We start from the raw sequence: 27059 nt of genomic DNA on the forward strand, positions 1-27059 counted from the left end.
TACAAATATTACAACATATATATGATAAGATTACATGCTTTTAATCAGGTGCGGGTGAAAGATAAGCGTCACTCTTTTTTGAAGTTTCATTTATATCAAGTCTAAAGATGCCAGGTAAGTTACATTATAAAATTATATAAAATTATCTAACTAAAATTATTGTATTTATATATTTTTTTAATAATATATTTGAAAACTTTTAAAATTTTTGAAAATTTAATATATTTTTAAGCTTCCTCTAATAAATTTTAATTCTATTTAGTATTAATTCAAATGTTAAAATACTTCATCGATAAATATTGATTAAAAATATCACAAGTTACATTCATAGATTAATAAAATTAAAAAAATGTATATTGTACATCTTTATTTGTTTCTTTTTTCAGCCGAGAAATTGATTTGCAAAAAAACCTTATCAAGAAACAATTATCTAAATCATAAAATTTGTTATATTTACATTTCTATTATTTACACATTATTTACACATTATTATTTATCATAGTATATTTTATATAAAATATATAAAATATCATAAAATTTTGTTCATGTTGAATCACATTTATCTATTATTCAATATATCTATATATTGAAATAAACAATAATTTTATTACAGAATAAATACGTGAATATCCTTTTTTATTAAATAATTTATTATGTAACAATGTAAATAATTGCAAATTAAAAAATTATTTTAACTAAAGTTTATAGGTGGTTAAACCGAAACGCAGGGCAAGGATTGCCGGAAACTGCGGTCCTCGGAGGTCGTGATGTAGATGGTAGTTTAATTTATGTTGGCAGAGCCTTTCACGAAGGTGATATGCTTCCAGCAAAAATAATCCCTGATAAAAATGTCGCCTACGTATGTCATAATGGTGAAGAACATTCTAAATACAATTTCGATGTGAGTAAAAAAGTGTTTTTTTTTTCATTAAAATAATAAAATAATAAAAATAATAAAAGTTATATACGTAATCATGTTTCTATTTCAATAAAAATCAATATTGCTTTTGCTAAAATTATCTTTATATTAAAAATAACAGTAAAAGCAAGAAATCTGAAATAATTTTAATAATTTCAATAATTTTAATAATAGCTCTTTCAAGAATTTTAAAAAATTTAATTATCCCTACTATATAATCTTATTTTTCAATTTCAATAAGTAATTTTTCATAAATGAAATAATATTCAATTCTAATTCAAATTTGAAAATTAGTTAAAGGATATAATAATTTTGTTAAATTAAATTGTAAAATTTAAGTAAAATCGAATTAAAAATTTAATATATCATATCTTGTTGAATTGGATTAAATTTTTCCTGCAATCTAATCTTAATACCGACAAAAATGTTCCATTATCGTTCATTATCTTGCTCTTTTATCCCTGAGAGAGAAAAAAAAATTATAAATTAAAATTAAATTACAAATGAAGTTACAAAGTTTGAAATGAGAATTTCAATAATTTCAGTAAATATTTTTCTAACAAAAAAATTTTTCTAACAATGACTGTAATCTTCATTTTAATTATAAACAGTCTTCTTATGCACTTTTTAAACACGGAATCGTGATTTCATGTCAAGGCAAACATACTGTAAAATTGGAATACGATTTATACGATTTGCATCAATCTTTAGCTCTCTTCGGCTTCACAATTTGGAATTAGTTTTCCTTGATGAGTTTGAAAACGAATACAAGCTAACTAAATGATGATTCAAATATTCCATTATACGTTTATCTTGATTTTTAATTCATTCAAACGATTCACTCTGTCTTTTAATTTATTGTGCCATCATCGTTATAAGAATACGAATATCTTTTGAATCGCGTTAAATTTTTTATATCAATAATTTTTTATAACACTTCATCAAACATTGTATAGATAAGAGATAAGAAATTATAATTATTGAAAACATATTTACATTCCATAGATAGAGAAACATGAAATATTATCAAAATATTAAAACGATCATCGTGTTTTTTCTTTTTGAATGTTTCATGATGTACGTTCATGATGCAAGATAAAATTTTAATGGACGAAAACTCTATTGTTATTAAGCTATCTTATTTTTTTCTGTAGGTTTTGTGTCAAGGAGAATTCGCATGGGAGTTCTGCAGCAATGGAGATATCCCAAGTGATGCGATAGTCGTAGGACAGACCTCTAGTGGAGAACCTCTGTATGTTGGCCGTGTTCTCCATAATGGATCCCAAACAGTTGGCAAGGTCGGAGTTTACTGTTTCTTTTGTCGTACAGGAAATCTATATACTTTAATTTAACAATGATTTTAATCGAGTCTGACACGTGTTATGTAAATTAGAATAAATGATATTGCACCTGAATAAATAACATATCTTTTAACAATGTTTAACAATGAGATTAAGAAACGAGAATGATCATTGAATATATTCCTTTTTTACAGGTTCAAGCCAGTCACGGATGCTTGTACATACCTTTCGACGGCGAAGAATTGTCTTTCAGAGATTACGAAGTTCTTGTAATTCTTCATTAAATAAAATTAGAATTACAATTATCGAGAATCGCATGATTGATATTTTTTATTAAAAACTGTGCACGCGAACCATTCGTCAAAGCACAAGACACAACAAGAGAAAGGAACATAAAACGTTGTTTATCATTTCTTATTGTTTGACTTGCAATAAAAGAGTTGCATTTTGATACATGTGTCTCTTAAATGAGGTAACGATCGATAAAATATTCATGATTCATTTGAAATCGAAATAAATCGATAAAATAAAATTAAGGATGTTTATGATTCTTATTAATCACATCTAACTAATTTATCATTATGACTCATAAAAGTTATAAAAAAAACTCATTAAATAAATAAACCACGTAACAAACTGAAATATGATCTCTAGAAATATTGTATCCCAAAAAGTCGAACAGTTATAGGAGATACAAACTTTTCGATCGATTTGAATTAGATGGATATAATTTAAGTTAGTTAATATACGTATGTATCGTCATATACGTATATCATTCATCGCTAAAATATAAGCTCGATAATAATCGAGATAAAATATTTCCATTAAGATTTTATCTTAATCTTTAGATTAACGCATACTCATTGAAAAATCATCGCGAATCTTAAAATTTCGCCGTAATCTTATATTAAATTTATATTAATTAAAACGAATGACTTGGATGATGAAAAGGGAAGGACGAGCGAAGCATGGATTGCCAGTCCCTCTATCATCGACGCGGTCTGTTCCGAGTTCATGCACGCGGTGCCAGCGGACGTGCCGGGGAAACACGAAAACAACGGGGTCTGTTACGGCTCTGAATCGAATATTTTATAGCATTGCTCGAATTACGAGCATTACTCACTTGACGACGTCATACGATCAACTTAAGAGCCAGGGCCGTAACTCACACACCTCTATAATCTTGCCACGAGTTCCTACGATTCTCGTGATTTTCTCTTCTTTTTTTTTTCAACCCTTTGCAAGCAAGTATATTCCTTTCATCTTGGATCTTGTGGAAGTCACGTTGAATTCTCGTATCGTCGAGTAAAAATCGAGTACTTTTCCTTTGTATCGAAACGTTTGTTCGCGGCATTGATCAAATTTCAATGGAAAATCGAGAATCCAAGAAAGGCCGTCTTGAGGCCATCGAGAGTGACGAAAAAAGTGTAATTGCCACAATTGATCGGCCAGCAGAGCGTAATTAGAGGATAGCAAAGGTCTGTTATGCGAATGATAGTTGTTGAGAATATGCATATATTTAACATTTAATTTATCGTTCTAGGTGGCCTCATGAGGGAGGGAACACGGCCCTGCCTGAAATAGGCTCCAGCTGTTGAAGACAAGACAGTTGTGATTATTTTATCAACAAATTGCCACATTTAAACGGCACCTCATCTCTGCCCTACCAGAGAAGAAATAATTTTCAACGTGCTGTTTACGCGTATTTTCGACCACGGGAGAATGGAAGAATGCTGTTTCTTTTTCTAAGAGCTGATGATATATATATATATATATATGATGAAGAGGAATGAATTATTTTTTTTTAAACATATCGAAGAACATTTGATTGAGATTTTAAAAAGTTTTTTCTTTAAATTGTACGATCGAATTATTCATTCGATATGTATTCAATATCTTAAACATTTAAAGTAATAAATATTGGATCGATATCTTATCATGAATTTACGATATTTTATTTATAAAGAGTCATTTTATTTCAAGGAAGTAAAACCAGATTATCGCGGAATTGTTCTTTTTTTGAGAACATTAAGATTACATATATATATATTCTCCTGATATACGATAAAAATCCAAATAGAGAAAAAAGAACTTGAACAGAGACAAATAAGTGTTTGCGCTTGACCCATATTCCCTTAAATTAAATTTAAAGTGAAACGTTTGAGAAATAAACAAAAAATTAATCAATAATTTAAAAACCTAATATCTATTATATAGAAGGAGAACGCTTAGACATGAAATAATCTCAATGTTGTGAATTTCAAGATACTATTTTCATTTGTACGAATTAAACGAATATGAAGAATGCTCCGTAATTTCTCATTTAATTCCTTGATCATTTTTCTCAAATCAAACGTCATATATGCACTCGAATAATCATCGAAGGCTTGAACGAAAAATCTTAAAACAGACGGTACCCAAAAATATCCTCTCAGGATAATATTGAAAATTTAAAAAAAATTACCCAATTAAATGGTCGACAACAAGCGTCGAATTTTCGATCGAAGAATTTGAGAATCCTTTCGTGCCTCTAACCTTGACCCGAAAAAATGTCCAAGAGCGGAACCGGAAGCGTGGACGTTGCGCGTGGTTGTCGATCGTCGTTAGAAACGATTCGCACCGGCAACGTTTCGTCGTGTCACGAGCTGGCTAGGTGGATGTACCCTCGAACTACTACTCTCCGACAGATGGAGGGAACACGGAGGTGGTGGAGGAACAGGCAGAGCCAGGAGGTGGCCGAGAGGAAGAAGAAGGGAAAGAGGTAAACGCGTATCGTAATGCACAATGGTGCATTAGCCAGGAGTAGACGGTCAGACGGTCTCTCCCACGGACCGATTGAAATTCGGTCTATCGAAGAGCGGAGAGTTTACTTTGAGGAAAACCGAACGTCTAAAATCGGTCCAGAGGGAGATAGCGCCAAGGAAGGGAGAAGGATTCATGTCACACGCGTATGATTCGATCGATATCGAAAGGATCTGCTCCACCTCTTTCAAGAATTGAAATTGAACACCCGATACCACCAGGAGTCTGAAACCGTGATCTCTTCGCCGCCGATCTTCCGCATGATTCTAATTATAAACGTTTGAAAGTTTTTTTCTCACTTTTCACATCGGGACAACATTGGAGGCAAGGAGTTAACGTTTGGGGGATACGAGTTATATGATACAGACTCATACTACTACGAGAAAAAAAAAAAAAAAAAAAAAAATAGCAGGAACATATATTTAAACATACTTTTCGAATAACTCGGCGTTTGTTTAAGGAGAGATGGCTGACAATACTACTAATTCGTCCACGATGGAAAAGAAACGGGGAGAGACGACCGGTAACCAGGTGATATCCGAGAAAGCGGTCGTCTGGAAATCCATGACGTTACGCCAGAAATGGTCTTACTTCACAAGAAACATCACCGTAGAGCCTATGATCGCTTGCTACGTGATCCCCTGCATGCTGGCCTCCCTGGCCACGCAGAATCTGAGTTTGGAAAAAGCGTGCAGGGTGAACTTGGCCTATCCCGACGACGTGTGCACGGCATTGGCAAGGAGGAACACGACCGGCTACGAGACGGAGGAAACGGCGGTTCAACAATTGGTCGCCGGTATGCAGACGTGGAAAACAGCCCTGTCGAGCGGTCTACCGACCATCCTGATCCTGTTCATGGGCTCGTGGAGCGATCGTACGGGATTGAGGAAGCCGTGCATGCTGTTGCCCATCGTTGGCGAGTTTCTGAGCAGCGTCAGCATGCTGTTGTGCACATACTTCTTCCACGAGGTGCCCATGGAAGCCACGGGCGTGCTCGAGGCACTTTGGCCAGCTTTGACCGGGGGCTGGTTCACCATGTTCATGGGTGTTTTCAGTTATATCGCGGATATCACGTCCGTCGAATCGAGGACGCTGAGAATCGGTGCCGCTAATGTTTTCTTGTCGCTCGGTGTCCCGATCGGGATGGCGTTGTCCGGGATATTGTATCTGAAGCTTGGATTCTACGGTGTATTCAGCATCTCGACCGTGTGCTACGTGTTGAGTTTCATTTACGGGTTAGTGGTGATCAAGGAACCGCCCAAGCCGTATTTGAAGAAAATGGAAAAAACGGACAAGGAGAGGATGTCTGTGTGCGCCTCGATCTTGGACTTTTTCGCGTTCAGGCATATCGAGGAGACTTTCCGCGTCGCGTTCAAACAGGGGAGGAATAATCGACAGAAAAGGGTGTTGATGCTCATGGTTATCGTTATGGTTGTGATTGGTCCACTTTACGGTAAGTTTATTTTTTCAAGTATTATTATCGGTCATCTTTATTATTTTTATTTTAGTTCGATATCCGCAAAATCTCACGAGAAACCGTCAAATCTTTCAATCCAGAGCGACATGATTGACACAAATTAAGTTTATTCCAATATTTATATTTAATCCTATCATTTTTACACTTATGATCTGTGAATCTTTGATTCTTCTTTCGCGTATCTCTTCCCTATATCGATCTTTCGCCTATATAAAAAATGGATCATTTTATGAACACTGCTGTGATACGTTTTAAATTCATTGCTCGAATCAAACGAAAATTTTATTCATTTGATTGAAGGCTTCTCCTACAGTAAACCTCTATTTCCATCAACTTTCACAATTTCCACATCAACGATTGACATGCCTAGCTGATAGATAGGTAGTAAACCAGTATGCCTTCATATCGACGGGCAAATGAAAGTATGAGAAATTTTATTGCTAATCTTGTAGAGTATTTTGTACAGTATAGAATAATCGGTAGAATTTCTGGAATTTCAAAGAGTCATCGTGAGATGATTTAATAAAAAAGGAAATTGGTAGATAATTATTAATATATAAATAAATTTAGTCTATGTTTCTGACGATGAACGAAGATACGCATGAAATATGGAAATATGGAATAGCTTGCACAGAGCCATAAAGTGAAAGTACGATTAACGATTCTGTTTTTTCTTCGTTGTTTTAGCCTTGTAAATGTCATAATCATCGTGTTCCTTTAGGCGATCATCGTTTGATTTTAATTTTTCAATGCATCTTCCAACGAGGAAATTTTTCTTTATTATATAACAATAATTATTTTTATTCCTTGTTTCATTTCTTTCAAACTGTTCGAACGAAACTTACGAACGTGCGTGAATTTTCTTTTCAATCGATAATACTTTTTACTTTATCGTCTTATCACTTTTCTTTTGATATGGAAATAATTTTTAAAAACTTCCCTTTCATCGTGTAAAAAAACGATAAACTTTATATTTTTCTCTCGAATCTGTCACAGACTCGAAAATATCTCGAATGAATTACAATAAAATTTGTTTGCGCATGTCGATAATAACATCATTGTTGGAAAATCAATTCATTTGTATTTAAATTAGCTTATCTCTGGTATGCAATTCTTTCCTTTTATTAAATTTTTCTTTTTTTTTTTTTTTTTTTCCTTTTTATCGATTATTTTGTTTTCATTCGAACGAACGAACGAACGAACGAACGAACGAACGAACGAATGAATGGACCTAGTGTCCCCGTTTTCTTCGAATGATCACGATGCTAATCTCGAACGACAATACGTTTCCATCCGTCAATTACGGATTATTAACGCATCACGAATTCGTATTGCAACAGGGAATTCAAGGCGAGCGTCCTTGTCATAATTTAATTAGACCGCTAATGCGCCGGACATTATAATGTTTCGTTGCGTCTTTATCCGTCTTGCAAAGGCATGGGTAATCATGCTGCTTATAACAATTTCGTGTAATGGTCTTCTTCCTGATTTTGAAAGGCCAACAATTAGACATTCCGTGCACATTCGTACGATTTCTATTGTTTTTTTGTATCGGATCTAAAAGGGGAATATTAGAAAAGTATAAATCGTTGGCAAAAATTCTTAAGATGGAATAACTTATTTGGTATTTTTTTTTTGTTTTTCAAGATCAAAAGAATTTTCATTTGTTATATCAAGATTTTTGCTAATTTTATTTTCATTTTTTATCAAATATAATATAAATAATAATTTCATTTGTTTCAATAGATTTTTATGTGTATTCTGTGATATATCAGTGATTTGAAATTTCACACATCTTTTATCTTTTAAGAAGGCTCGTAAGTTATTAGATATTAAAATAACGAGGAGGGCAAAATTTTAATTGGAAGCCACCTTCTTTAATGGTAATAACAAATATATAAAAAAATGATTTCAATGTAATTTTATTTTATTTTATTTTTTTAAATTTAAACTATAAATAATGATTGGCATAATCTCGTGTAAAATAATCTCACGTGTTTATTAAATTTTTGATAAACGAATAATAGAAACAATAGAATAATAGAAACAATAGAAACAATGTGACGTCAAAGAATTAGAATCGATGAGATAATTGATCTATCGATACGTCAGCTACAGGGGACATATTATTTCCAATCATCCATGAAATTGTGTAATTGGATCGTGCAATTGTCGAACGCTAATTAAATCAATCGTCACTGTTAATTCCATCGAATTCAACTACTCCCTTTCGACATTGATTCACACGTGGTCGTGTTATTAATGAAAGTCGTTGCGAAGCATTTTTTTTTTTTTTTTTTTTTTCTTTCAATATTAATACTATCGGATGAACAAGAGCAACAATCGAAGGACGGATCGAAAGAACGTGAACCAATATGCTTAAATACCCTGAAACGATAATCGATAGCATTGCTCGATTACTGTAACACGAATCTCTTTGTTAAAAAAAAAAAAAAAAATCTTTTCCAGAATCGCATAACGTTCTAATATTTCTCTGTGCGTCTAATGTTTCCTTTTGCTTGTGAAATTTTCACAAATTAACCGATGCTTAAATGTTTCATCGATAAGAAAGGAAAAAAAAATTCGACGAAAAATCAAATTAAGGATTGAAAACAGGATTATCATTGTTGAATGTGGAAAAAATTTAGATTAGGAATTTTTAAATATCATTATCATCATCATTATCATCGTTAAACATTAATTGCGAATCATGTATTGTTCCAGAAGGAAAATTATTTTCAACAATTTCTGTAAATAAGTTTCAACATTCTTACTACTCCATAATGGATGAAACTCCATTCCATTATAATTGGAAAATATCTCGAGAAGGAAGAATTTATATAATATTTCTTCATTCTTAATAATAGTAGAAATTCAACTTTTGCCCTATCTATTTTCTATAAAAATTAATTCCAATAAATTTGATGTTTAATTACTTTAAAATTTTATTTCGTTAAATCTCGATATATATTTTATAAAATTTTTCCATAAAGGATAAGGATAACTTGCCTAGGATAAAAATTTTATCTAATTTTATCTATTTAAATTTTATATTTGCCTTCGAATTCGACGAGTGATAATCGGTTCTCAAAGGGTCAATTTATTCGAAAGGCCTATTAATCCTGAAACAGAAAAATCTTAAATGTAGAAAGTGTAGCGGCAACAAAGATAGCGATCTAAGATTTATGACCGGTAGTGGGTGTGTGAAGTCAACACACCTATTAGAACTAGATTCTGTGCGCACGTATGCTAATGCGGTCTGATGGCCTAAGTAGCTTGATGTAATTTCAGATCTTTGACCGTCGGAAATCGGTATAGTTTGAACGGTTATAGTGACTTTTACGATATAACGAGGTTATAAAATCGATCAAAATTTACATACCCTGTGCATCGAAGTTTGGAATCATTAAAATCCAAGAAATTAACAATTTTAAAAGAGAAAAAAATCAGATTAGAATTTTTTTAAGATCTATTCAAGAAAATTACTCACGATGTTTATAGCATTAATTTCAAATTATTTGCATTATGGTTGGAGTAGTATTAATTGGAATTGATGAGAAGATTTTGTTTGAAAATCAATTATACAATTAAAAAAAATTCCATGGAGAATTAAAAAAATAGCGAGTAATAGCGAGTATCATTGTACTTTTTATACAAATATTAATAATAATTAACATTTTAAGAATCAAATTGAACGATGCGTATATTTTTTTAGATATCACATCAATCAATGTATCTGCTTTATATCTTAATTTAAAATTTTATATTTTGAAAATAATCATACATTACAACGTGTCAACAAAATTGAAGATAATTCAAATGGAATACAAATAAAATACAGGACTCAATTAAAAACTTCACGGTATGGTTTCACGGTTATTAAAATTGTTAATTTCGTAATTACATTCAATATGAGGAATACAGAAAGATACAATTTAATTGAGCGATAAGAAAGAAAATTAAATTCGAATCGGTCATTTCTTGATTGATAATCGATAATTATACGGTAATTTCATTTGTTTCAACTGTGCATGCTTAAATTTATATATTTTTCATCACTTGAAACAATTTCCAAGCTATTTTCAGCTATTTTCTTCTAATAGAATCCTCTTACTAAACAATGTTACAAAATTGCAGACATTATGCAAATCAGATTATTGGTAACAATAAGATAATTGGCAAGTTTCGCGGAAAGAAACGTGGCCGATTCTATCCGACAATTTTTGGCTATTCTTGTAAATTTTTTTCTTCCTTTTTCACTTTTTTACTATAAATCGATAACTTTTTCTCGTATGTATATATAAATGAAAAATTAAAAAATTTACAATTTTGTAAATTAACGTCTATCTGAATAAAAATAATTCAATTCGAAAAAATATTAAGAAAAACAAGAAATATATACGATAAATAACGGTTGTAAGAACAATTTTTTTATTTTTATTACTTCCTTTTTTCTTTCTTATCATTAGAATTCTTTGAATAAAAAAAAAATTTTAAATATATGATATATATTGGAAGAACCATAATATTCATAATATTCATAATTTGCATATAAATTAATTATTACAATTTTTTAGCTATACTTTAATCATATCAATTTACATATAAATTCATTATTATAGTTATATTTTAATCATATCGTGCGAAGAAAATTTCCCAACGATAAATTCAAACTTGATCCAAGTTCATATTCATCCTATTATATAAAAAAAAATTTGAAAGATGAATCGATCGATAATGCAGGAATCCAAGAATTGTATTTGATGAAAAAAAATGCTCGTGAGAAAAGCAAAGCAATGATGTGATAATAACCTAAACTCGACGGAAACAATTAGTAATCGCAATGCTTGTTGTGTAACGCTCACGTATGTGCATATTCCTAATGTAATGCAGCTTAATAATTCGAAATTTTAAAATAATTCCTATATATTTATGTTTTTCCAACAATTTATAAATGTTCAGTAATGTAACATTACTCTAATTACTCTTGAAAGTCGAGGAATTGGTGGAATGTATCAGAAATGAAATATTTTTTTTTTTTTTTAATGGGAGAGCTATTAAAAAATTATTTGAAAATTTAAAACTTGAATGATTGTGGAGAAAATTTGAATTTCAAATTATGAAAAATGGAGTACAAGGTAAAAAATATATACAAGTGAAATGTTACAATGACGACTCAATCGTTTTGCAGAATAGTGATGATACGATAAAGTCAGCATTTTTAAATGCTTCTTCTGAAAATAAGTAATTTTCGAAACGCCAAAGTAATATGATGTATACAATAGAGCGAGTAAAGATTTTGTTATTGTTGTTAACATGATGTAGCTGAATTTTGCACACGTAATATTATAAATTTCTTCAAATCATTATTTTCTCTCGCAAGATAAAAAAAAAAAAAAGATTAATTAAATCACCTCCTTTCCTTTTATTAAATTTTAGTATCCATTAATATTGTGAAATAAACAAGCACTGAAAATTTCTCCAACACAATTTCATAATCATAAAAATAAAAAACTTTCGATTCTTCGAAGATCTCTTGAAGAAGAAAGATTCAGTGAAATCGTATCAATTAAAACGTATCCAAACTCTAAACACAAACACGATTGAATTATTATCAATTCAATGGTGAAAGGAAAGGTTCAAAAATTGAAAAAAAATAGCAAAAAGTTTCGAAAATTTTTTTGAGCTTTCATTTTTTGAAGTTGAATTAAATTTTCCTATATTCCCTAATTTTTTCCCTCGAATCTCGATATATTCGTCGTTGAAAGAAACCTCTTTCGAAAGGGTTAAACGATCTTCCGCGTGTTATTTTCAACTTCGAAGCCCATTACATACGGCGAACGGATGAAGCAACATTGCCAGAGGTAGCGGTACGAGCTGCCAATTCTGAAAAACGTTTTGACCATGATCTTTCATGCTGTGCAAGCGGAATCGTTCCACCCACATTGAATTTAGAACATTGTAGATCACGAAGTTACAATACGCACGATGGCCGTAGCTTAGAGTAAATTAAATTAAATTGTTGTCCTTGTTATTTGGAATTCAAATTGTCAATGCACACTTATTGTTACTTTTCATTTATTTGGAAGAGAATTAAAGTTCTTGTGTCTTTTCTTTTTGTTTTTGTTTTTTTTTGGGGGGGGGGGGCGGGAGAAGGGAAGAGGGGAGAAGGAGAGGAGGAGGGATATTTCAAGTGAAGTATAAAATAAGATTAAAGATTAAAAGATAGATATGATAGATATTTTGTTGTCGTTACAGGTGAAATGGCGGTGATGTATCTTTACATGAGATACAGATATCATTGGAACGAAGTTATGTTCAGTATGTTTACCACGTTTGCAATGGTGACAAATTTAATCGGTAAGTTGGATAAATCTTCAAATCTTGTATGATCGGCGATTATTTTAACATTAGTATTTATCATTGTTTATACGAATAAATAGTAGTCGACAAGATTAAAGAAGCCTTGTTTCATGGACAATTTTCGTAATAACAATTCATTTTCTATTAGTATCAGAGTTAAACGTGATTATTTATGAAGGATGCAGGAACACGTTTTTAAACGGATTAAAAAAAAAAAAAAAAAAAAACGTGAAAAAATAGAGGAATTAATATGAGAGCATAAAATCTTACGTTCTAAGAGATTCTATTTTATTGTTATCTATAATTGCACATCAGAATGCAATCTCATGTACAAAGTGCATAACTTGTGAACTTGTTTTTATGAAGATGAAACTTTTCCCGATAAAAATTTCAATTAAATTAGATGCGCATCTTTTTCATTTCTAAAAAGAAATCTTTTTCATTTTTTTTAAAAGTATAATAAGTATAAGTAAATATTTTCTGTTGAGTGACAATTTTTTAAATAAAATTTTCTCATTAAATTCTTTCATTTCTCATCTCTATTAGAGTAAAGAAGATTTTAAAATAGACATGCAATAAGTTTGTCTATTGTTATTTTTCTAATAAATTTTTTTTCAACAAATTTTGTTGCTCATTTTTTTTTTATTATTTATTTATTTTTTTCTATTTATTTCGTTCACAACAAAAACAACAATGAATTATAGAATAAATTATATAATGAAGTTGTTGTTGCCAAGCGGAATTCTCGACAATCGTTTTCGAGCAAATGATAGAGAAAACCCATAATTACAAGGCCGCGTTTATTGAACAAAGCCATCGATCTCGTAATCGTAACCTTGGAAAGAAACAAAAAGATACAAAAAATTGCTAAGAAAGTACTCCAATCAAGCAAAATTATTACTAATCGTTCCAGCAGAAATTTTATATGATAGAGATGCGTTTGATATTTTTTTTTGTTTAAAATAAGAATATTCACAAATAAATCTTATTACAATGACAATGTATTATTTTTAAATGATTTATTTATTAAATATTTGATTATTTCAAACAATAAATCAAGACAATTTTATCACCATAAAAATTAAAAAATATAATAAAATTTGCACATAACATATATAAATGCACAAATTAAGTATGGAAGAAAATAACAGATATCAAAATAATTTATGTTCAAAATATATTACTACTTAAATAATATTTAAATAATAATTTTTAATCCTTGAACTTTGATTTCTCTTCAACATATTTTAATTATTTAATGTTGTAATTTTAACACATTTTAAAAGTGCAATTCTTTATATTTACAGGAACTGCGATATCCGTCGGTGTGTTCAGTCACATTTTAAAAATCGATGACGCCATTGTTGGAATAATGAGTTCCATGAGCAAAATTTTAGCTGGTTTCGTTTACGCGTTTGCCATAACAGATTGGATGATCTATTTAGGTAACTAGAGATTGAATTAACAAACAATAAATATCTACTATCTATTAACAGCATCTTAATTATCTTAAACGCACATATTTCTAGAAATATTTTTATTTTTATAAATATACGATGTACGACGTATACAAAATGAAAACAAAATTGAAAAATGGTTGATAAAGTAAAAAGAAAAAAGAATTGATTTGTTTTTTGCCTCGTTTCAGCGGCTATCGTCGAGATAGTAAACGGTACATCTTTTATAGCAATGCGATCGATAGCATCAAAACTTGTATCGACTGGAGAACTTGGTAAGTGAATGTAAATTTATCCTATCTTTTTTTTTCTTTTTTTTTTTTTTTTTCTTTTACTTGAACAACATGTAACAAATACCGTTACGTGAACTTGATTGCAATAGGATACACACAAACGTAATTAATAAAATATTTACGCTCGATTTACATAACGTAATTGCACGCATATTTAACATGAAATTATACACATAATGGAATGATGCTATTACAGATGCGATAAAAATATTATAAATTCGATATAAATGTTTGATATAAATTGCAAAACGATAAAAAGAATTATATAAATTTAAGAATTATAATAATAAAATTACGTAATGAAACGTAATAAATAAATTCCACTGATTTGAATGAAAAAACGAAATTATAAATGATATTACATAGTAAATCATTCATAATTTCGTTTTTAATAAAAATCGTATTCCTTAATTCTCGAATCGTTGATTGACCAAATTGGATCTCGTGTCTTTTGACTCGTGTCTAATTTCTAAACATTATCAGAAATATGTGTCAAGAGTGATATAATTCAGTTGGACGTTCGTTTATCAATTTTCTATGAATTGTAATATTTACATAACTAGTAATTCTTTTCTTAAATAAAATAAAAAAAATAATTGAATTAATACGATTTTCTTCCCTATGAAATAAATAATGATAGTTAATTTGAATTAAATAACGAAAGGATTATCCTAATATTTCTATAGAATGTATAATTAAACTAAATAAGTGCTAAGAAAAGGATGATGGCAACGATTCCCTAAAAAAATAAATGTTTCGTGAACCACTGTGTTGAGAACCACTGTTTTAAAGTATCCTATACAACATGCGCGAGTACATGTGTACTTGATAGAATTTTATAAAACGAAGCTTCTTATAAAATGTTATTATTCTACATTTATATATATATATATATATCTTTTATAATTACTATATATAATTATGATTGAGTAACAGAAATTAAAAACTAAATTGGTCAAGTGACATACAATCTTCGCTCTAATCGTTTATTTTTGTATATTTTTTCAGAAACGTGCAGATAAGATAATCTTTCATTGTATTGTTCGTGTCAAATTGACAACAATTATATTCCATCCAATTTTCCATAAAGTTCTCTTTCGCTTCACAATATTTTTCTATTTCTTGTTTATTTAAAAATATTCTTACGATCATTTTTTTCATTTTTCTATTTTATTTCTCTTGATACTTACGTTACTTGATTTTACATAACGAGGGATATGATATTGAACATGATGGAAAATAATATAATATATAAATTAGGAAACAACGAAATTTTATTTTATTTTTCATTGATTTACAGGAAAAGTGAATTCGTTGCTTGGCGTCTGCGAATCTCTAATGCCACTTATCTACGGGCCAATGTACAGCTCCATTTATGCTGCAACCATGAAAACATTTCCAGGAACGTTCTTTATTGTTGGCGCCTGTATGACCATGCCAGCAGTCGCCGCGTTCTTGTAAGTCTTTCCGGTTGCATCACTCGAGGCAACAGTCTCGCGGCTATCGTTTCAATATTTTTTATTATTTCTATCGAATATTGACTGGTGAGTTTTTTTTTATCCATTGGAATAATTAGTTTTAAAGTAATATTTTTAGAGAGCATAAAAACTATTGAAAGAGAAAGATATAACAATTACAAAAACTATTTACACGTATTTCTATAAGTTTTCGATTAAAACTTTTTTTTTGTCAATTTTAATATTATTCTATTATTTCCATAATATTAAAATTTTTCGCATATAAAACTATTATTAAATAATATAAAAATATAATATTTGCAAAATGTTTGAACCAATATCAATTAATTAGTATGCAAATTCTATGATAAATAAAATGATGTGTAAATACTTTTTATGGCTACTATTTTGTCTTCAATTTATATTGGATAGTAAGTGATTTACAAGAATTTGGGTTAAATTGCTCGACAGTTTTAGAGTATTTCATTTAATTTTCATTCTATATTTTATGCAATAAGAATACTCGATTATATGTAAGTATGTAAAATATATTAATCTATAAAAAATGTCTACAAAATATTAAATTAAATTAAATATATAATTTGATAATAAATATATCAAATTTAATAATTATATTATCTATTAGCCAACAAAATTGATAAAGGATAAATGAATGAATAATTTTTCAATAATTTTTTTTTTTATTAATTCAATTCTATTTACTAATTATCTATACTTTTTTTTATGAACAGTTGGCTGTATACCGAGCATAGAAAAGATCGTCAATTACTGGAACAAGAGAAGAAAGCGAAGAGCAAGGAAGAGGAGAACGATTCGAAGATTGCAAAATGGCAAGTTGTTAACGAGAAAAAACCGGAAGTTCCTACGATGAACGGCATTGCGAACGCAGCTTTCGAATCAGATCATTTATAACGAATAATTTATTATTACAAAATACGTAATAATATTCGATCGCGTAATCATAGTAGAAAAACTTGAAAGAATGAGGAAAGAAATGAAAGAATCACATCTTATAAAAAGCAAATTATACCGAAAGGAATAGCTTCTTAATAAATTTTTCATTTAACGTACAAAATATAAATATGAGAAGAAAAAAAATAATTAGAAATATAATCGTGCACTGTATACGTGTTTACATGGTACACGAATGTCTTAAAGGTGTCCATTTTACAATCATTTTATATTTGAAATATCTTAAAAATGATCTAAACGTTTTAAAAATGTCTGATATAAGAATGTTATATAAAAGCATTGTTATGAATCTCGAATTATAAGTTTGTAATATAATTAACGATAATTTTATGATTGGAAATTTGTTTCTTTTAAAAAGATTTTTAAAACAATTTTTAGGACAATACATACAGACATTTTTAAAGACGTCTCTGTACTGTCTGGAAAAGACCAAAGAAGGAAAGAGATAAATTAAAATCTTAATAATAAATAACGTCACCCACTTACTCAGCTTGGAAAATATACTTTAAATAAAGGATAACTTTATTCATTCGATTTGAATAATAAAGCAAATAGATTGATTATATAATATCTTTTAAATTAATTTTATTCGATTATTCATTTATTCGAAAATAAGTATCCTTTATTTCAAGTCCTAGTACAAACAGTCTCCGGTACTTAATAAATAAATGGTAACAATAGACAATGTGGAACAGATTTATATCTGTTCAAGCGTATCAGTATTACAAATGCTACTTGCGTATATTATTTCCAAACTATTGATATTAATGCGATGAAGAAAATAAGAATACGTGATGAGAGAAATTCAAAAATAAAAAATTATATGCTTATAAGATATAATATATATCATTTCTGAATGACCGAGACGTGAATTTCATCTTGTGTTCGACATTCTTAAATTGATGTAAGTCTCATTATTTACATTAACAGGAGAAGAAGAAAACAAAATATCATATTATTATATACGTATCGTTTTCTTTTTTTTTCTTTTTTTTTTTTTTTTTGTCTGTAGATTATGCATTTTACGAGAAAAATCGTTACATGTACGATCTGATATACGTTTTTAAATAATATTTATGATAAGATCTTGCATCATTCCCGTATGTGTACTATATATAGTTTATTATGTGATATAAATGAATAGTTTTGTATTTAGTAAATAAATAAAATTTACAAAAAAAAAAAAAGAAACGATATTCATTGATTCAAGTTCTTTCAATTATTATTAATAAGGATAATAAGAATTCTAAAGATTCATTTTAAAAGCGATCAGCAGGATTATGCAAGCATTAGACCAATGACAATGAGTGTTAATTCATCTTATTACAAAACTTTTTTTGCTGTTTATGCAACAACGAACAAAAAAAATTGAATGTTTTGCAAATATATACTGTGATAGATGGAACGTTCGGAATAGATCTCTAATCTAGCAATCTTCAAATGATAGAAATCATTATTATTTAATATATAACAATATTATATATCATTGTCTAATAAACTAATAGATGTAAGCGCGATTATATTTTTTATAGGTAGAAATTTTATTATTAAAATGATATTCTCATTTCAGTTTCTAAATTTATGGAATACATATATAAATATATTTTTAAATGATTTAATTTTGTGCACATATTTTACATATTAGATTACATTATATTAGATGGCATAAGAAACTTTGATCTTTTTTGAGATTGATATTTTTTAATGTATATTATAAATATATTTCCATAGAATTTCTTGTTAATGAGAGAAGAATAGAATAAGAAATTGTTATGTAGAATAAAAATTTGATTAGCGCCATCTCTTGAATGTAAATATATATTTTTGAAAGTTTTCAGAAGATGGCGCTGATGGTCAATTCTTATGCAATTTTATCTTCTTTTAGAAAAATTTCTTTTTCATCTTAAGAGATGGCATTGATAGTTAATTCTTTATACCTATCCTTCTTCTATTGTTTACTCTTCTTGTCTATTTGTTTTATTTAAAGCACTCCAGAGATGGCGCTGATTTCACTATTTTTAACTTATTTTTATTCTTTTTTTATGATTTGTTTTCCTTATTTCTAATTCTTTATAGAAAAGAAATAAAAAATTCTTGATAGAATGCCATCTTAATAATAAAATTCATGCACTCAAAACATGATGTTCATTTCTGATTAACTTCGTTACATAATTGTATAACTTATTGGATTATGGGATATTGTGTCATATTTTATTTATAATTTTACATTAAAATTTAATTTTTAACCATTATCAATATTGCAATTTTATTCTATCTTCCATCGATATTATCAAAAATGACATTAAAATGATAAAGATGTTTTAAATTTTTCGAAACTCAATTAAAGAAAATGTATTAAATAATCTTTTTTATATAATCATCTGTAATGAAATAATTCTTCTATTTTATATCTTATCTATGATACATATATATTTCAAAACATTATTATGTTAGAATAGAAAAGTGAATAAAACTATACAATATAGATTTCTACTTTTAATAGATTACTTTTTTATCTGCACATGTTATTTCTACTTAACAAAGATCACAAAATAGTTAGAAGATGTACGATCTTTAATATATATTTTCGATGACTGCATGTCACGTCACACGTTATAGTACGCAAATAGAAGCAAGTGGAATGATGTGAAAGAATTTAGATCGTGCGAACTTTATACAAATAATCATATAAAATAGTGTATGAACGATATTTTATGTATTATTTACAGTGAGATAAAAATCAAATAGTCGATTTATTATGCATAATTGCATTCGATCTAATTCGTCTTATATTTTTTAAAATAAATTTTAACCCTTATAATTGAATTTTTAATTTCTTCTAAAATAAAAGTGTTCTAAACGAGAAAGACATAAATCATCTCTCTGTATACGTACCTTCACTCATTCTCTACTTGCCGGATTCATTCTAAAGTGCAGTTGATCTTTGTTCGTTGCATATATCGAATCTTATCAGAAACAAAATCGAAAACGTGTACGTCGAGCGAAGCGACGCTCGGCTAGGAAAGGTAAGCAAAATCAAAAGTTAAACTAAATATGTTCTTTTGACATTGATCCAAGTGTAAATTGACTCTTCGTACTTTGAATAAACTGGCCATTTATTTTAGACACTTAATTTAAGAACAACGTAAATAATTTTAAAAAAAATTTAAAGTTGAATTCGTAATCTGATTTTCAAATTGTTTTTATCAGTTTATTTATAATAAAATTTTATAAATTATAAAATTATATATAGATTTATAAAAAAAATTTACATCGAACATATTTGATTTTGAAAAAATTAAAAAGAAAATTATTGCAATTGAATCAGTAATGATGATATCAAAAAAATAAAAGTATTATCTCTTTAAAGCAATCTAATGACTGTAATCTCTAATACATATAATTGTTGGACTATTTTAAAAACAATTTCATATAATTCGAATTTTCGCGGTCATTATTATGATATCTATATATTTATCGAAATAAATGAACATTGTATTTAGATATTAATATTGAAATTCGTATCTAAATCGTAATGTAATATTGTATATACAACGCTATTGTACATACTAACGCTAATACATAAATTTGCACTTTAAATTCACGATAAATATGAATGATGCTTAAATTTATTGTTGTTGTGCAAAAATTAAAGTTATTTTTGAGCATATACAATAACTTAAAAATTTATTAAGAATTGCAATTTAATCACAAGTTATAATAATATATTAAAAATAATGCATTATTTATTAATAATGATAATAAATTTATTAATTTATAATATACTAGTACACATAAAGTAAAATTAAAATTAAAACTTAAAAAAAACTTTTAGTTAAATTTCAATATAAAATTATAATTGTGATTTAAAAAATGATTTAATAAATAGATGAACATTATTTATAATATATGATGACCTTTATATATGGGAACGAAATGTATTATTTATCGATAGACTTTTCATTGTCTTTTGGTCAATATTTTTCACACAATTTAAACATACTTAAACATACAATACATTAAAAAAATACATATATTTTTATACATATATTTTAGAAGTAAATTTAATGAATTAATTTATCCTCTAAATTTAATTTTAAATTTTTACTATAATCTTGTGCTAGAAAATAAAAAATAAATATTGAACAATGATATTAATTCGGAATAAATAAGATAATAATGAATAATTTTCACATGAATATTATTGCATTGATAACATGTTAAAAAATAAAAGTGGAAGAAAAATACAAAAAAAATAAATGTAGTTAGTAGCAATGATTAAATAAAATAATTAAAAGTAATTGTAAATAAATTCATTTTCATTCATTGAAAATAGGTTAGATATACATTTAATTTTTCTATTAGTAATGCAAAAATAATGTTGTCAAAATATAAAAGAATGATCGATGATCGTTTGGGTTAATGTACCAATAAATCATCATAACTATCTTTATAATCGCGATCATTTATTCAGATAAAGCATTAAATTGAAAGCAATTAAACGTACGAATGTGGTGTGACTATAGACAATCAGCAATTGGTCGATTCATGATCGTTAAATTATATTGACTTATAACTTATCATCTGATTATTTTTCCACGAAATCTTACCAACAATTAATAAATGCACATTAGAAAAATATGTATATATCAAATATGTATAATATATCAAATATATAAATATGTGATATAAATACCTGAAGTTTTAGAAAAGAATGACGTATTTTACTGAATAATTAGTGATTCATTTTTAGGAATGACTAACTGTTTTGATGACTAAATGCATCAAGTATATTATTCAAAAATATATTTACAATAATGTACTTACAAAAATATATTAATATATAAGTATTAATCAGTGAAATGAAATGAAAAAAAATATAATTCGGAAAAACGATGCAACAATCGCATACGCGTAATCTTTTACAAATGTTCTTGCTTTGTTTTATTTACATATATTTTTAATTGAATTAAAAATATTGAATGATAACTTTAATTTATGATTCGTGAACGAATTTACGATATATATTATATATACATGTCTCCTTAGATTATATCTAAATGTAAATATTTTAATATATGATAGAATCAACAAATACATAATACATGAAATATATATATATATATATATATATATATATATGAACATATATATATGAACAAAATTTTTAGAAGCAATCATTTTCTAATATATTTCAATATATTTTTATAATAGAATAATAAACTATTTAATTTTGATATATATTAATATTAAAATTTAAAAATTATATTAATACGTCAAAAATCATAATATTTTAAAATATCATATACGAACATTTTATAAGTTCTCGTCGAAGTGTTAAATAAATTTTAACAATTTTATATTCTAATATTTTCATGTATCTTTTATCTAATAAATATTTAATTTATTTATATGAAAAATGATATTTTTTTAGTGCAAAGGGATGCTATCAAAATGGGTTTGCATAATCGTTAATCTAATAGTTTCTGTGATCGCGATAACGAAAGATGAAAACATTAGAGCTTTCATAAAAATAACCGAATTAGAATACGAAGATACTTGTTTAAGTACATCTGAAGCGGAATGGGCATTCATTAATACACCCTCAAATGAAACATTATTATCATGGGTAAATTTTCATATTATAAATGTGATAAATAATTTGGAAAAACATAAATATTCATGAATATTTATTTTCTTGTAGGAAGAGAGTTTAATTTCTTATGCTATTTTCAAGAATTTTCAGAAAGATCAAATAGCTAATATTTCAAAAGCTGATATTAGGGATAAATCTTTACAATATAAATATGATATTACTGAAAAAATAGGTGATGCTTTATTAGATAGTGAAGATTTTAAAATAGTAAGATAATTGTTCTTTTTTTTTTTTAATTAAAAAAATATATTTATTTAAATAAATTTAAAAGAATCCTACTTATAGCTTGTTCACTTTTCTGGGACAGTAGAATTATTAAAATTATCTACAATTCATAATGAAGTCTTAAGTAATCATACAAGAAAAGGTAAAGCATTTCAATTTAATATAGATTATTAAAAATTAAATAACAATTAAATAAAAATGTTATGAATTTCAGATGTGGAATATATATTATCTCATAATAATAATATTACAACAAAAAAGACTATTTGGACAACATGGCATCAAGAATTAATCCCATTAGTTGAAAATTTCTCAATTATCTTACCACTTGCTAATAAAGCTGCCAAAGCAAATGGTTATAGTTTTAAAAAATAAATTATATTTTTTATGCTTCAAATTATATAATTTAATTAAATTTAAAAATTTTTTAAAATAATTTTAGGTGCCAAAGATGTTACAGAATATTGGGAACTCTTAACTGGATATAATAATGGTTATGATGAAATTAAATACAAATGGAATAGAATTGCTGATCTTCATAAAAAAATATTAAAATTTGCAATAGCTAATTTATCTCAAAAGAACAAAATTACAATCAATGATACATTACCATCATTCTTACTTGGTAAGACATAATATTGTTAAATTATATCACAATTATATTCACATGAATAATAAATATATTAAATAAATTGCATTATAAATTTATTATAAAAATTTTTGTAAAAGGAACTTTGCAAGGAAATGATTGGATTCCTATATCAGTTGATATAACACCGTATCCAGATCTTATGTATAACATTAAAAAAAATCTTTGGAAAAAGGTAAAGAATAATCTTATTTCTTATCTTCATAAAATTAAATATTAATAAATTATATAATTAAATATCAATAATATTATATTAACTAAATTCTATTTTAGAAACTTCTTGGAAAATCACTATACAAAAGTGCTTCCATCATGAGTGCACAAATACTGAGCCAAATGCCACAAGCGAAATTTTGGGATAAAAGTTATTTTAATAAACAATGTCCATCAAAATTAATTAATTTTTGTCAAGATGCTGATTTGCGGTAATATTTAACAAATATTTTATATTTTTATTTTTATTTATAATTTATAATATTTATAATATTTATATTTTTATTTTTATTATATATAATAAATAAAATTTATTTATAATATAATTCAATTTAAATCTGTATACATCTCATAGAGTATCTACATGTTTTGAACCAACTATAAGCAACTTTCTCTCTGCACATAAAAATATTGGAAAAATTGTGTTCAATCAATTATCTGTTGAGGACACTCCAGTACTTAATACAGCTAATCGATATTCAGGTAAAAAAAAAATATTAAAATGAATATATATATATATATATATATATACACACACACACACACACAAATTTAACTTATTAAAAATAATATTGAAATTTTATTTATAGCTTTAGAAGAAAGTGTTTCGGAATTATTTGGTATTTTAGCTGCGAGTCCTGCTTGGTTAAATTACACTCATCTTATAGATAACTCTACTGATAATGAACAACATTTAATTATATCTCTTATGATTACCGCACTTAATGTATTACCACGGATTGTTTATTATATGTCTGTAGATATGTGGAGAATTAATGCTATTGAAAAAAATATAACAAATCCCAAAGATTTAATATCATCTTGGTGGGAATATAGGTATTAATTATTAAAATATTACGATTTTAAAAATATTTTATATTAAATATATTTTAGAAATTTTAAATATATTTTTAACATAAAATATTAAAACTTTTATTTTTTATTAGAGAAGAATATGAAGGAATCAACTCTGGTGAAAATAAAATGCCTACATTTTTAAATGATGATTATATTATTAATAATAAACCATATTTACCGTAAGTACTAATAAAGATATCTAAATAATAAATAGATAAATTGATAAATATAATATTTGTTACTCTATATGTTTCTATAAAGATATTTATTTCGTATTTATACGTATTTTTACAGAAAACTAGTTGGTACAATATTAGCGTTTCAGTTATACGAATATTTAATGGAATCGACGGAAGTTAGATATGATTCAATCATAAGAAAACAGAATTTTAACTTTTTGTGAGTACTATTTATGAATGAAAATTTTATAATAATTTTTTAACAATAAAATTAAAAATATTATTTCTTTAATAGAAAAATGATTCAGCGAGGAAGTGCCGATGAGTGGATGAAAGTAATCAACCAATATTTAGAAATAGACGAAATTTCACCAGAATCATTACTTTCATTCTTTTTACCACTAGAAGATTTCATTGATGATATGGATGGAGATTTTCAATACACAGCAATTACTGCCAAAGAATCAGAATTAGAAGAAATAATGAAGAAAGTAATTGCGGAAATAAATGCTCCACCAACGTCTATCATCAACGTTACATCTAAAAATGTGATTACGAAACCGAAAGTGACAAACACAAAGTCTTGGAGCAAACAAAATGATAAAAAAAATGATATAAATACTGTGATTAATCCCAACAAAAATTTACAATTTAAATCATCTTTATATTCACCACAACAAAAACCAGAAAACCATAGTGTATTCCAATCAATAATCACAACTGAAGTTCCTTTTAATGACTCATTTCTTGATTACCCAAACAAAGAAGAAGATAAGAAACCAAAGATTAATAAAGCAGTGTGGGCTGTGGGTGCAGTGTTAATAGCAACAATAGTAATTTGTATAATTGCGATTTTTGGAAGACAAAGATGTCGCAAAACACCAAAAAATAGACGATATGTTTAACGATATTTGTCCATTTTAAAAAAATTGTATGCATACATTACATATTTATTCTTGCATTTAGTTTGTAATATCCTAGATAAAGTATTGCTATAAAATATTTCATATGAGAATACATTTATTAATTTGCAATACCAAACATAGTACATTCCTTATTGCTTATTGCAAAAAAAATAGAGGCTACACTCAGAAATATAAATGTGAATATTAGTTTCTTGATGGTTGAGCAATCTAAATAAGAGAGAATGTAATAAGAAAGAAATTGAAAGAATTTAAAAAAAAACGACAAATTTAATTTTTAATTAATAATTTAATTATTAATGCACAAATTTTATTATATTCAATTATGTTCTCTAATTTGAAATAATTTCATTTTCATCATGTAAATATATATATTAAATTTATCATCTTTTTTAGAGAACGCAAATTTTAATTTTAAAAATAAGAAAAGAATATCGTAACATATCAAATATAATAATTCCTTTGCTGCAATACCAAATTATAAAAACTAAATTTTAAAAAACGCGCAATACGAAAAAGTGTTCTCTCATATTTTTCAATAAAATATAGAATATCTATTCCACTAAAGTACTTTTATTAGTTCTAGTATATATATCACATTATAACGATTAAGATTTGTATATAATTATATTATAATTATATATATATATAAGAAATGGATTTACAAATATATTTTTTAGTAAAATTAATATTATCTGAAATTGCGTCACAAAATCAATAGAATATATAAAATATTTTTTTAATATAATATGTACACAATATATGATAAATACGTGTATTTAATTTATATATCGCATATGTACTGTATTGAGAATTTATATTTTTTATAAAAATATTTATTTTGTAATAAATAAAGCAAAAAGATAAGATAATAAAGTATTGTTCTGGTATAAAATTAAAATGTATTACTTTAAATTAAAATGTGTTAATTTTTAAATTATAGTTCAGTCATTATCCATTTTCCGTAACATTGAGAACCACTCTATCCGTTCTTTCAACTAACACGTATCTGAATAAAAGAACCTACACAGCCAACTTGGCTAAGCTAAGACACTTGTTTAAGTAAGTAGACTTATGCCAAAGAATCTATAAATTATTATATTTTTTTAATTAATTAATTTAGTAAATATATAAACAAATTTTTCTAATTTTTTTAAAAAATAAAATTTCATTATATGTGTAATATTAAAATAAATAATATAAATTTTGAATACAATTATAATAACAAATTTTTTTCAAATTTATATTTTCAATATATACATATATATAAATGATATAAATCTTTTTTTATAAT

The 27059-nt window shown here is 26.9% G+C and overlaps 3 protein-coding genes and 1 long non-coding RNA gene across 5 annotated transcripts; 3 read left to right on the plus strand and 1 right to left on the minus strand.

The window, feature by feature from the left end:
- The first annotated feature begins 10 nt into the window (after positions 1-10).
- Positions 11-2532, plus strand: LOC100867799 (pfs47 receptor). The gene is made up of 4 exons (XM_003691700.4): positions 11-114; positions 702-901; positions 2074-2217; positions 2415-2532. The coding sequence occupies exons 1-4, from the start codon at positions 108-110 to the stop codon at positions 2502-2504; spliced, it is 441 nt and encodes a 146-aa protein (XP_003691748.1). The 5' UTR covers positions 11-107; the 3' UTR covers positions 2505-2532.
- A 2467-nt stretch (positions 2533-4999) lies between these two features.
- On the plus strand, positions 5000-18253 carry LOC100867597 (putative peptidoglycan muropeptide transporter SLC46). 2 transcript variants are annotated; one of them, XM_003691698.4, is made up of 6 exons: positions 5000-6475; positions 12758-12859; positions 14170-14307; positions 14511-14594; positions 15913-16069; positions 16822-18253. In XM_003691698.4, the coding sequence occupies exons 1-6, from the start codon at positions 5488-5490 to the stop codon at positions 17000-17002; spliced, it is 1650 nt and encodes a 549-aa protein (XP_003691746.3). In that variant the 5' UTR covers positions 5000-5487; the 3' UTR covers positions 17003-18253. The 2 variants fall into 2 exon arrangements, 1 of the variants encoding a protein (XP_003691746.3); XR_015290709.1 differs by having other exon boundaries at positions 5009-6475; positions 15913-16156; positions 16822-16959.
- Positions 15869-20087, minus strand: LOC147658304 (uncharacterized). Its single transcript, XR_015290710.1, has 2 exons — positions 19958-20087; positions 15869-16112 (listed from the first exon to the last, which is right to left on the minus strand). It is a non-coding gene; the product is annotated as an uncharacterized LOC147658304 (long non-coding RNA).
- On the plus strand, positions 19655-26702 carry LOC100864274 (angiotensin-converting enzyme). Its single transcript, XM_003691674.4, has 13 exons — positions 19655-20088; positions 22497-22691; positions 22767-22925; positions 23004-23085; positions 23158-23298; positions 23386-23568; positions 23673-23767; positions 23866-24017; positions 24161-24288; positions 24396-24642; positions 24753-24842; positions 24958-25062; positions 25138-26702. The coding sequence occupies exons 2-13, from the start codon at positions 22506-22508 to the stop codon at positions 25745-25747; spliced, it is 2178 nt and encodes a 725-aa protein (XP_003691722.3). The 5' UTR covers positions 19655-20088; positions 22497-22505; the 3' UTR covers positions 25748-26702.
- Positions 26703-27059: the final 357 nt, after the last annotated feature.

This window comes from Apis florea, unplaced genomic scaffold, assembly GCF_048593485.1.
Source record: "Apis florea isolate Af1SG1 unplaced genomic scaffold, ASM4859348v1 contig_2291_pilon, whole genome shotgun sequence".
NCBI lineage: Eukaryota > Metazoa > Arthropoda > Insecta > Hymenoptera > Apidae > Apis > Apis florea.